Source organism: Asterias amurensis, chromosome 4 (assembly GCF_032118995.1).
Source record: "Asterias amurensis chromosome 4, ASM3211899v1".
Classification (NCBI taxonomy): domain Eukaryota; kingdom Metazoa; phylum Echinodermata; class Asteroidea; order Forcipulatida; family Asteriidae; genus Asterias; species Asterias amurensis.
The window spans coordinates 11,891,031-11,904,564 of NC_092651.1; the positions used below are offsets into that span (position 1 = coordinate 11,891,031).

Genomic DNA, 13,534 nt, shown 5'->3' on the forward strand with positions numbered 1-13,534 from the left:
TCCCCCATTAGTTATATATAACAGTTTCAATGAATTGAGTATCTCAATAGTAACAACACAAGTTAGGCCTATAGTCCACCTAATTTCGTATACGTTAACAAATGACGGTTGGTCACATTTTATCAATATTTTACAACATACATTATCGAGTACAACGTCAGTTTGCTCAGCTACATGTAACAATGAACCGGGTTACTATAAAGTGATTTTTATATACTGGATAAAGTTTTTGTAAATTGAAAGATAACATATATTCAGCTGGCCAATGTTTTGTTGCACTTCATACTATCTTCCAGTTTGGAAAGACAGTAATTTTCAAGTTGAACTCTTGTAATGAAAATACACTCAACTGTGGATTATGTTACGAATCTACAGTTAAGTGTAGATTCGTAAAAATAATCTACACTTTCAACAATAGAGTGAAGTCACTGAAATAGTTTAAAGGTTGTTAACATTGGAAGCATTGAAAATATAATTTCTGGTTATGACCTTTACTTTGACTGTTTTCGTTGAGTACATATAACAGTTTTGGCTGGTTCAGGCATTTTGATACAAGGAGCTTGTGGGCCTTATGGTCTATCAAGGTTTATTCAAGGGCAATTTTTGTAATCACGTATTATAATAACAAACTCTTATTTAGCACATTCCACAATAACCGTCTCAATGCGCTTTACATTAGTCCCCTGGTCATTGGGCCAATAACATTACTTTATTCTTTCTCAGCTCACTGGGGAATATATATAGCCTGGGCTACCGTTTATAGTGCTCCAAAGGCTTTTTTATTCACAATATCAACCTCTACCCTCGCAGGTACCCATTTATAACCCTGGGTGAAGAGAAGCAATCATAGTAAAGTATCTTGCTCAAGGACACAAGTTAAAGTATCTCGACCAGGATTCAAACCCACACTTCGGTGATTTAGCCGCCAGAGTGTATAATTGAATCAGTCTTAACCTCACCTTTTTTTCATGAGGCCCCTATTTAATTGATTTTTTGTTTTTCCACCCTTCTAAAGGCTGGGAGCGGAGACTACACAATACGGTGTACAGGCAATTGATGTTATACCCCAAACCAACCCATCCAAATACCCCGATAGAGAACACCAAGGAACCTCTGGCCTACATCAGGAGAGCTCAGGTACGTATTAACGGACAATAAGCCTGGGCGACTAGTTTCAAAGTCATGACTATTGATTGCTCAGTCGAGTCGCGAAGTTGTGACTATGTTTTAACTACTCGGTTAATCGTGCCACTATGACTACTTCAAGACAACTTGCATTAGAACGCATTATTACCCCTGGTCACTGGGCCATATATTTCATACATTAAACCATCTCAGCTCTCTGGGGAGTATTCAGATAAACCATCTCTGCCCTCACAGGTACCCATTTTACCCCTGGGTGGGGAGAAGCAATGGTTAAGTGTCTGGCTCAAGGACACAAGTGTCACGACCGGGAGTCGAACTCACATCCAGATGACTTAACCACCAGAACTTGAGTCCGATGCTCTTATCTGCTCGGCCACGACACCCCCATAAATAAAACAAATAATGAAATGGTTTGCATTCTCACGAGAGTCATGGTGAGAACATACTTTCATTTGTTGAAAGATGGATTATGCTCCAATCAACTTCGCTTTGCTTTGTTTAATTGAACATTCCATATTTCAACTCATGAAAGTATTTTCACCGTTGCACTTTTGAACTCATGGATTATTTGTAGACCAGGGTTCTACCGAGAATTTTACAACATTTTGGGCATTCTGGATCCTGATATTAAATGTTTTGCCTATGTATGCTGAATTGAAACGAACTTGGAATGTATTTCTTCATTTGTTTTAAAAGCCCTGCTCTGCAATCTGGGGCATTCCCAATAAGTTTATCTTGATGATTTTTTGTGAATTTGATGATGTGAAGTCCCCCTCCACCCAACCCAACCCCCCCAAACAATACAAATAATTCTTCTTCTTTTGTATAACCACTGCAATTTGTGCGTATCAGCCGCAATCTGCGCGCATCGTCAAGCAATTCCGCATATGTAGGCCCGATATGAGCACTATCTTGGCATGGTTTGAACCCTGTATTCTATTAATCATGGTATTTTGATAATAATCTGAAATACTGACTTTCTGGGGGCTGCAAATCAAATTCAAAGGAAGAATCATGCATGCTATCAGACTATCAGCAATATATACCGATGCATGCAGCGGTGAGCTAAATGGAGTTGTTATCTACACATTTGTCAATGGCACCTTCAATTTTAAATCATCCGCAAACTTTGATCTTAATTGCTTGGTTAAAGGAAGATGTTGCTATGGATCAGGCAAAGTATTCTATGAAGCGTTTGTAACTGTTTGTATGTTATGAAATGCATAAAATGTTTTGAAAGATGTTTTAAAGGCAGTGGACACTATTGGTAGTTACTCAAAATAATTATTGACATAAAACCTCACTTGGTAACGAGTAATGGGGAGAGGTTGATAGTATAAAACATTGTGAGAAACAGCTCCCTCTGTAGTGACGTAGTCTTCGAGGAAGAAGTAATTTTCCACGATTTTGATTTCGAGACCTCAAGTTTAGAATTTGAGGTCTCAAAATCAAGCATCTGAAAGCACACAACTTCGTGTGACAAGGGTGTTTTTTCTTTCATAGTTATCTCGCAAATTTTCACAGGTTTGTTACTTAATGCATATATTGAGATACACCAAGTGAGAAGACTGGATTTTGACAATTACCACTAGTGTCCATTGTCTTTAAAAGTAGAATACAATAATCCACACAAGTTTGCCCAATCAGCATCGTTTTAAATATGAACAATAATAGTAATAGGTATTTGTAATGCTCCAAATTAAACTAAACAGGTGTTAATAATAATAAATAATAAGACTTGTAATATGGGCACTTATCCACCCTGCTGGGTGTTCAAGGCGCAGCAGAGACAATGTAAACAAAACAATACATGATCATATTCAGTAAATGCTAATCAAACAATAAAAAAAAACACCATTTAAAAACAACAACAACAACAACAACAACAACAATGGTTTTCCTCTTACATTCCGAGTGTAGTAAAAAATCTGACTATGAAATGGCGTGCTATGCTAGGTCACCATGTAAAAGGGAAACCACGCAAAAGAGGCATGTTTGTGGGGACCATTGTATTCTACTTTTAAAACATCTTTCAAACGATATGCATTTTATATCAAACATTTTCATACACTTTTTAAAGACCAACTCGCCTGATCCAAGGCAAAATGTCCCTTTATGGATAAAGTAAAACCGGTAGCTACATGTACATGTATATCAATTAATAGCAGTCAGTGGAAACACTCAGGACAGCCATTACTGTATGAAAACAAGCCACTGGGATCATAAATTAATCAAATTGAAGACTCCATTAGCCCAAAAAGTTTCCTGACCGCTTTAAATTATTTTTTGAAAAAAAGCTTTGAAATGCTCGGCAGGTACAGGAGTAAGGGAGTATGTCAATAAAATTCAATTTGCCCTCTCATTGCGATATAGTGGCGTGGCCGGAATACGTGATGTACTTGTACGTATAGGAAACTCAAAACTGGTTCACCGCTATTTTCCCTATTTGTCGAGTACAAAGAAAGCAAACATCTCTGCAAATATTGATAAGGCGGGCTGTTGCTCGGCTGTAAGGAGTAAGGTTCGGATTTGGGAGGTCGGTGGGTATCTGTTCCCCGATGCTTTTATCATGTTTGACTCCTAAGATTCCTGAAGAAGTAATTGATTGGCCACATAGAATGGTTTGTTGGAGGCGTAGAGTGGGGGTGGCGTTAGTTACGTACTTGCACTCCATGAAGCTTATTCTTGTTTAGTGGAACTGCATCGGTGTCCCTGACAAAGGGCAATTTCTTTGTGAAAAAAATGTCCAGTTGATGCTTTGAAACTTGAGAAAAGGGCACCACGGCAGAGGGAATGGCGGTGCCAGCGGCAATTAAATTTGGTTAATTTTTGGAGGGACTGAAATTGTATCGAAAGAACTGAAAAAGATTCCATATCGGATCATATTTGTAATATTTTTGCCATGGTTTCCCTTAAAGGTAGGGTCATGGATACCCAAAAAGATACAGGACCATTACAATTTTTTTATGGCATTTGAGGCGTTGTATTCATGGTGAGGTTTCAATATTGGTCTGCGATAACACTGTGTGTATGTACTTGCCAGGTAGATTTTGGTCTTTTGAGAACTTGTCTTGCCTTTTATTCCACTCGGTGGGAAGCACTGTAGGTGTTGACCGTTGATAACTAGTGCAAACTATTTTGAGAAAGGATTCCATTGGAAATAAGGTTTGGATAATTTTACACCCAAAAACGCATGAATGATTTCTCAGGTTTCCGAGGGTTGGTTTTTGTTCCCGAAAGCTGCGAATAGAGATAAGGTTTGTACTCGTTTTAAGACATCGAGTTTGGTTTTTATATTTTGAAAAAAAAAACAACAACAAAAACCGTAAACCCCTCCCCCCACCCAAAATATTAATTGAAAGACCTATGTTGCGAGAATATTTGTGACCCGCTCTGTGAAAATGAGTCACATGTAGGCAATTTCAAGAATTGAGTTATATGCATGGCTGGAAAGAACACATCAGCAGCAATAATTTGGTATGTGTCTAAGCTTTGGAGTTTATCGCGTTGCTGAGTTGCTCTCGTTTGAAATTAGCCACTACACCATTTTTTGTGAAAACGATATTTTGAACTACCATTGTGTGCAAAAGGATACAAATTAGACATAAGTATGATCACAAAATTGTTGTATTCATAGCTTTCTAGCGTTTTTTTTTTAGTTTTTTTTAAAATACATTTTCCACATTAAACTGTCCATAACTTAATATTGCATTGGGCGACATGTGACTCATTTTCACAGAGTGGGTCACATTTATGTTTTTCGTAACATCTACATGTAATCAGTGGTTTAAGGGCTTAGGTGTCATGACTACTCTGGTGACTCGGCCGTAAGACTTTGAGTCTGATCACCACTAAACGGCTCTGACTCGCCATTTCATTTATGTCCAAAATCTTACCTTTACATTGTAGATGTATGTTTGCATTGCTAATTGTGAAAGGGCTGTAAATCCCCCAAACGTAACAACTAGGAAACTTCCACTCTACATTAAAGAAACACGTTGCCTTGGATCGGACGAGTTGGTCAAAACAAAAGCGTTTGTAACCGTTTTTTATAAAATGCATATGGTTGGAAAGATGTTTTAAAAGTAGAATACAATGATCCACACAAGTTTGCCTCGAAATTGCGTGGTTTTCCTTCTACTGTGCGAACTAACATGGTCGGCCATTTATGGTAGTCAAAATTTTGACCCCCATAAATGGCCGACGTGTTAGTCGACGAGGTAGAAGGGAAACCACGCAATTTCGAGGCATGTTTGTGTGGATCATTGTATTCTACTTTTACAACATCTTTCTACCCATATGCATTTTATAAAAAACGGTTACAAACGCTTTTCAAAGACCAACTCGACCGATCCAAGGCAACGTGTTCCTTTAACACCTTTTAGTGTGCCCGAACAAATTTCAATTTCAAGGGAGGCATCATTGACTAATCCACATGTCAATCGGCATTTGTGCATGAACCGTCAAACCATTTCAATTTTACTAGATCTCCACGGGGCGTGTTAATTTTTCACAATAACGCAATCTGGATATTTACATTGGAGGAGTAATTTTCCCTGTTTTTTTCGTCTTGCACCATATTTTTATTTTAGGTATTGCACACAATGTATTACGCTTAACATCATACATCATTAATGGGGTTCCCACACAAACCTCTCATGCAACAAACAGAGGCGGGTTTATAAATTGACTTTGGAGTTTCTGTGTGTTAGCAGAGATGTGATTTCTCTGTTTTTAACTGGGAATCTTTTTTTTATTACCCCGTCCCCGAAAAATGTTTTTTAAATTAAAAGGGAAGGTACAGGTTTGTCAAAGACCAGTCTTCTCACTTGGTGTACCCCAGAATAACCATAAAATAACAAGCCTGTGAAAATTTTTGCTCAATTGGTCATCAAAGTTGCGAGAAAATGATGAAAGAAAAAACACCCTTGTTGGACGAAATTGTGTACGCTTTCAGATAAGAATAACAGATTTCTAGCTTGATATCTTTTATTATTTTAGTGAGAAATTACCTCTTTACCTGTTTCTTACCTGTTACTTCAAAGAGAGTCATTTCCCACAATGTTTTATCCTATCAACAGCTCTCCAATGCTCATTACCAAGTCAGTTTTTAAGGTACTTTGTTTTGAGTAATTACCAAATGCCTTTAAGATATAAATCATAAAAACATAGAAGATCAAACCATATGAACACCACAGATTGCAAAGAGTGCTTTTGAACCAAACACCAAAGGTAAATGCATATAAGCAGTCTTCGCATTCGCATGCTTTTTCCGCGTTTTTTTTTTTACCCTTTCGCTCACAGTTCAGTTTTTTTGTCAACAGCCTATCAAATCCCTGGTTAGTGGTTGCCAGCATGCCGAGTGTGTCGAGACAGACGCATGATCTGATTGTGCTTAGAAACCACGTGGTAAACGCTGGTAATTGTCAAAGACCAGTTTCTGCGACCAGTGTTACCCAACAGTACATGTACATGTGTACTTATCAAATCTGTCAATATTAAGCTCGGTGGTCGTTGGAGTCACAAGAAAAAAACTGAAAATTTTTGATATTATACTTAAAATGAAAACATCAAAACATGTACATGTATTTGCTTCGCTTTGGAACTCGCCTTGCCTGGTGCATGTTTCCCTCCGTCCTACTCAGACAGTTTGAAGAGGAATATTAATTACTACTTTTTATACTCCCCCAAGTTTTGAATCAAATATTTTCTTTTGTGTAGCCCCTTACCAAGAGTGGCTCTGAGCCTTGTTTGCTGTGAATTTACATGTAAAAAAAAAAATAAAAAAAAAAAAAATAAAAAAAAATACTTGTTTACACTATTTTAAAACATTTAGATTTGTACTCAAGGTTCAATACTTATTGCTTTACTCGTGGCCTCAGTTGCCCCTGGTTGGCCTTTGTGCCCCTGCAAACATTTCCCCTTGAGTTCAAGATTTTCCATAGCAGTGCCCTTTGCAAAATGAAAATGGCCTTGCCCTTTCAAAGATGAAATTCCAAGGCCTGGCATACTGATCCAGATAAAGAATCTGTTCTGTTTAAAAGCGCACTAATAGTAAGAGGGATGTTATAGTGGGTTCGTTCGATAACCTTCCCTGCAGTGTGTCGACCCCACGGTACTCATTCGGGTAAGCCCCTGACAAGAGCTAATCGAACTGATCACTCACCCTCTCGTGGTGACGTCATGCACCTGGGTCCAGCCCCAAGTGACCAGTTCCACAAGCAGGGCACTTGGGGCTGACCCTGGTGAGCCCCTGGAATGACGTCAAAGCTATTCAAACGTACCAATGGGTCAATCCGGGGAGGCTAGTCGAACGCACCCAGTGTAAAACATTAGCTCTACTGTTGGACTAGAACAAATTTGCTTTCGTGACCATTTATGTTGTATAATCACTTTTAAATATCGATGATGCAAGCCTTTCATGTTAGATTTCTGTGTTTGTTTTTTGTTGTTTTGTATGCAGTCGACCTGGGAGAAGCGGATCTTAAAGAGTTTAAACAGCATGTGTACAGAGCTTTCAGTACCTCTAGCCAGAAAGGTAAGAAGGAGTGCTGCATGGAATGTCAATGAGGTACAATCAAAACCCCTGCTTTGGTGATTTTGGCACAACGCCATTACAGGGTTTCTCACTTTGGACGTAAAGCTGTGTAACCTTAATGTTGTATAATGAGACACTCGCTACGCTTAAGCCCGGTTCATACTTCCTGCAAATGCGAATGCGAAGCGAATTTGACGTGAATTTGACGTCACAACTATCCTTTCGCAGCGATATTCGCAAGTGAGTTGAACGGAGCTGAACTGCTGCGAGTATTCGTTGCGATTTTTGTGACGTCAACATTCGCTTCGCACTCGCATCCGCAGGAAGTATGAACCGGGCTTTATTTAGAAGAGAAGAGGTTTGACACTGGACACTATTGGTATTTGTCAGACCAGTATTCTAATTTGGTGTATCCAAACATACATTATGCATTTAAAATAACAAATCTGTGAAAATTGTGACTCAATTGCACAAAATGTGTGTGCTTTCAGATGCCTGAAAAAGGCTTCAGACCTGAAGTCTTTTAATATTTGAGTGAGAAAAAACCTCTTTCTTAAAAACTACGTTAAACTTCTGTTTAAAACCTTGCTGGGTCACTGCCGTGCGATACAGACCCTCGCCTTCAGCTCGGGCCTTTATCACACAGCAACGACCCTGGCGGTTTTAAACGGCCATTTAAGAACTTGTCGCTACCCTTTTATTCCCTTATTAGTCAAGTCAATAAATAAGCCAGCTTCTTTAACATTTCTTCAGTCTTCTTACGATGACTAGAGTAAGCTAGTCAAAACATTGAGATCAATAAAGAACTAACTTCGCAATAGTGAAGTCCCTGTAGCCTAAGTAGTAGTCCCTGCCACTTTCTTGAATTCCGCCCAGGTAGTAGTTAAAAAACAGGACAGTTGGTTTCAGAACTGAGAAGTCTCACGAGACTGATATCCGGCTAGAAAGTTCAGTTGGTTGAGCACTGGCGCGTTGGTCCGAAGGTCGCAGGTTCAAATCTTACTCCAGTCCAGGCCAGTTAGCTTAAATTTTGAAAGGGTAAGGGCACCAAGGCATTTTCTCCCTGGTAGAGGGCACTTTAGATGCAGGGGTTGAAATTGCCACTAGCTAGCTAGCCTGGGACTACCAGATTTACAGCCAGGCTACTCATTTCTCCAGTTTGATAGCCCGGCGGGCTAGCATGGCTAGTGGGAAAATAATGCAAAAATTAAAATAAAAAAAAAATTAAAAAACTGTGCTGATGGTGTATTGTTAAATTTGTGCCTTGACTCAAGACATACATGTACTGTGTTTTTCGGGCTACCAAAATCTCATCAGGGCTACTAAAAGTTCTTGGTTGCTAGCCCTGCTGACTACCATGAAAATCCGCTTAATTTCGACCCCTGCTATGAGGAAATTGTAAACTTCTACTGGAGCATTTCAAGTGCACCAAGGCAATAAACAGGGGGGCATGGAGGCAATTACCTTTGTTGTCTCCATGAAGTATCAGGCCTGCCAGTCAGTTTGTCTGTGTTCAACACAAAATTAATTACATCTTACCAATTCACTTTCCCTCGTGGTTAATTGTGTTAATTTTTTCCCCCACTAAAACAGAGACCTTTAGCGGAGCAGAAAGATTTAAAAGCAAGATGGAATGAGCTTGGAGCTGAGGAACCAGGTGAGTGGAATCCTCTTTGCCACTGTGGAAGTGTCCTGGCCGAGTGGTTAAGAGCCCCTAATTCAAACTCTGGTGTTTCTGATCAGCAGAGTGTGGGTTCGAATCCCAAACCGTGACACTTAACCATTGCCTTGTCCTGCAGATTGGACGTTAGGCCGTTGGTCCCAAGTGTTATGTAACGCATGTAAAATAACCCAACGTGCACTTATCAAAAGAGAAGGGGTTTGCGCCACAGCGTCTTGTAAAACATTACATGGTGCTATCAGGATTATACCTCATAATTCAAACGAAGGCCCTCATCTTGCAGGAAATACTGAATGTTACAGCGCCAGGAGCGTCACTGAGTGACGGACATGTGTGCTATATAAGAAGCCACAATTATTATTATGATTGACTCTTAGAACCAGTCTGAATTAGTGGCTGTGGTCTAAACAGGATGTGATTTGTCCATTTTTAATAACTGAAAATCCGTTTTCTTAAATTTTAACCCCTAAAAAACCCCCAAACAATCCTTCAATCCTTTCAGCACGAATTTGACTATGTTGTCTGAGTCTCAACTAGGCACGACTAGTCGAGTAGTAAATTTCACTTGTCGCCCAGGCTTACTGAACAGTCTTGACCAGACAGAATCTAAGTTGTTATACTGAGATGCAAAGGTTCATTCAAGACAGAAATAGTTCTTCCTTCTTTAGTCGATTTTTCCCCTTTGAAAAGTCAGAAAAAGTGTAACTAAAAGCAGTGGACACTATTGGTAATTACTCAAAATAATCATTAGCGTAAAACCTCACTTGGGGAGAGGTTGATGGTATGAAACATTGTGAGAAACGGCTCCCTCTGAAGTGACGTAGTTTTCGAGAAAGAAGTAATTTTCCACGAATATGATTTCGAGACCTCGGATTTAGAATGTGAGGTCTCGAAATCAACCATCTAAATGCTCACAACTTGGTGTCACAAGAGTGTTTTTTTCTTTCATTATTATCTCACAAGTTCGATGACCGATTGAGCTCAAATTTTCACAGTTTTGTTATTTTGTGCATATGTTGAGATACACCAACTGTGAAGGCTAGTCATTGACAATTACCAATAGTGTCCACTGCCTTTAAATAGCTTGAAAAGTCTATTATTAAGCCTACAGGTCAGCCCTTGTACTGTATGTTGCTACTTTTTTTCAAGGACCAAATATCATGCCTGGCAGGACAATGAGTCACTAGCTAGAAAAAAATCTTTGGCCGATTTTACATCCATCAACTTATTACATGTACCTAGCTTGGATCAAGAGCTATGTAGTAGTTCTCTTTGAACAATTTTTATTGTTTCTCGCTGGCTGTACGGACCCTTCAATCAAGAACTCCGAGTGTCCGTCGAAATATGACAAAATATTTTCATTTGTTGTCATCCTTATGTTCCTATTCCAAAAGATTTAAGTGCCTTCAGGCCCGTGTATGCCCCCAAGGACTTCCTGGACATGCTGATCACGCTCAAGAATCCCAACTGTTCCCCAGGGCTCCATGTTGGGACCCTTCATGGCTGGGGGTTGATCCAGCTGCCACTCAAAGTCAGCAGTCTGGATGATCTGGTACGTATAGAGAATTCTAAACGACGTCACGATCCATAAATCAGGCTGACAGATGATTCATATGTTTTATTTTTTTCCCCTTCGTTTTTTTTCCTTTCTTCTTAATCCCATGTCATCCATAATGAGAAGAATTTTTTTTTATCAAAGGCATAACAAATACTGTGCCAGGGGCTATGCGGACAATTCATGCTGTTTGATATTGCTTTCAGATATACATAGTGGTTAAATTTGCATCTTCATTTTTGTTTTTACCCATTATATACACCGATGTGTGTTAGCACTGTATACTCAGAATACCCGAGTTCTGTGAAAAAATCACAGGCATATTACTCGGGTGGGATTCGAACTCATGACCTTTGCAATTCTAGAACAGTGTCATACCAATTAGACCACAAAGATTGCCCGATTGCTAATGATAATTATGTTTATAAGACACACTAGTTCAGTTATAGGTACTGGACACCTTTGGTAGTTGTCAAAGACCAGTATTCTTCCCCACTTGGTGTATCCCAACATATGCATAAATAACCAAAAGTTCTGTGAAAATTATGACTCAATTGGTCATCTAAGTTGCAAGAGAATAATGAAAACAAAACACAGTATGTGGCAGCACAAATTTCTGCCTAATAAAATGCTTCAGGCCTGAAGTCTGAGGGAGCCGTTTCTCCCTTTTGAACGAAACTTACATGTAGGTCATTTTACAATAATATACCCAAAAAAGGTTGAGAATGGAAAGATACAATGTAAAGGGAAGGTACACGTTTGGTAATTACTCAAAACAAATATTAACTTAAAAACTGACTTGGTAATGAGCATTGGAGAGCTGTTGATAGTATAAAACATTGTGGGAAATGACTCCCTCTGAAGTAACGTCGTTTTTGAGAAAGAGGTGATTTCTCACTAATATATTATAGCTAGAAGTCTTTTATTCCTATCTGAAAGCACACAATTCGTCCAACAAGGGTGTTTTCTTCATTTTCTCCCAGCTCTGATGACCAATTGAGCTCAAATTTCCACAGGTTTGTTATTTGATGCATATGTTGAGATACACCAGGTGAGAACATTGGTCTTTGACAATGACCAATAGTGTACGATCCCTTTAACTACAATTTTCTGAAAAATAGTGTACCAAGAAACGCAAATGACTTGAAAAATCCTTGGGGTAGCCACCCTTGGGAGCCAATCAGCATTGTTTGTCAGTACATCCTTCCCAGGGCTTAGTGACATGGCATATAGGTAACAATACTGCGCGCTGCGCATGGTAGCGAGGCTGCAAGGTTACCTACATGTAACTGATCATGTGATTAGTCTGTAACTGTATGGTTTAGGGTGACCGAGTTCAAACATGATTCATTTGAAATGGAATTGCGCCAAATAAAAGTGAGAAGAGGTAACGATACGGCGCGCTGCCCATGGTAGAGAGGCTGCAATTTTACCTAACTGATCGTGCGATATGTTTATAACTTTATGGTTTAGGGTTTTGATTAAAGTCACTGGACACTATTGGTAGTTGTCAAAGACTAGCCTTCACAGTTGGTGTTTCTCGACATATGCATAAGATAACAAACCTGTGAAATTTGAGCTCAATCGGTCATCGAAGTTGCGAGATAATAATGAAAGAAAAAAAAAAACCCTTGTCAGCCAAAGTTGTGTGCTTTCAGATGCTTGATTTAGAGACCTCAAATTCCAAACTTGAGGTCTTGAAATCAAATTCGTGGAAAATTACTTCTTTCTCGAAAGCTACTTTACTTCAAAGAGAGCCGTTTCTCACAATGTTTTATACCATCAACCTCTCCCCATTATTGTTACCGAGTTAGGTTTTATGCTAATAATTATTTTGAGTAATTACCAATAGTGTCCACTGCCTTTAAACACATGATTCATTTAGATGGAATCACATCCAAATACTGGCATTTTCCACACGCATACGATACGGCGCACTGCCCGCGGTAGCGAGGCTGCAATATTACCAAATGGGGCTGAATAAGAAAGTAATAGTCTGGTCACTCTAAATGAAGGTAGATTACAGAATTTAATTGTTCACTATGCTCACAGTGAATGAGACAAAGGTGACAGGACAGAGGAGGCGAAGATTTGCATCTTCAGATCCTCAGTAAAAATGTAAAAATAATATATTTTAGGATTTTTTTTTTAGAATGCATTTCCTTGAGGCAAAACTTATTTGTTGTACTCACCAATCCCACCTGTTGCTATGAGCTTAGTCTTTTGTTGCAGAATTCACAGTTTCTATATAAGAAAAGATGGACAAAAAGAAGAAAAACAACCTATGAATAGATTTGGTTTAATCGGCACATATCCCATGGAGTATACCGGGGGTTGTGTTTTGTCATACTACTGCAGTTCCACAGGTTAAAGGAATGGTAAAAGAGTAGGATTGATTTGAAATGAGTAGCTGTGTGCAGGGTCCGAATGATGTAATGATAACTTACAAGAGAAAGTAATTAATGTGCAAAAGTGAGCCTGAACGTTTGGTTGGTTTTCAGCCATTTATACATCACTACATGAAGGTTCTAGTCTGCATGGGAATGGAAAAATGTCTTTTGGGGTAATTCTAGCATTTTATTAGTAATGCAATACTTTGTTGTTCAGCAGCAAT

General features: G+C 39.0%; 1 protein-coding gene across 1 annotated transcript in view; it reads left to right on the plus strand.

Moving 5' to 3' along the window:
- LOC139936035 (TBC1 domain family member 19-like) overlaps positions 1–13,534 on the plus strand; it is a 238,102-nt gene that overhangs the window by 6,475 nt on the left and 218,093 nt on the right. The window contains exons 4-7 of the mRNA XM_071930746.1: positions 1,016–1,137; positions 7,610–7,684; positions 9,278–9,341; positions 10,760–10,917. Of these exons, the coding sequence (XP_071786847.1) occupies positions 1,016–1,137; positions 7,610–7,684; positions 9,278–9,341; positions 10,760–10,917 (419 nt within the window). The remainder of the gene's footprint in view (positions 1–1,015; positions 1,138–7,609; positions 7,685–9,277; positions 9,342–10,759; positions 10,918–13,534) is intronic.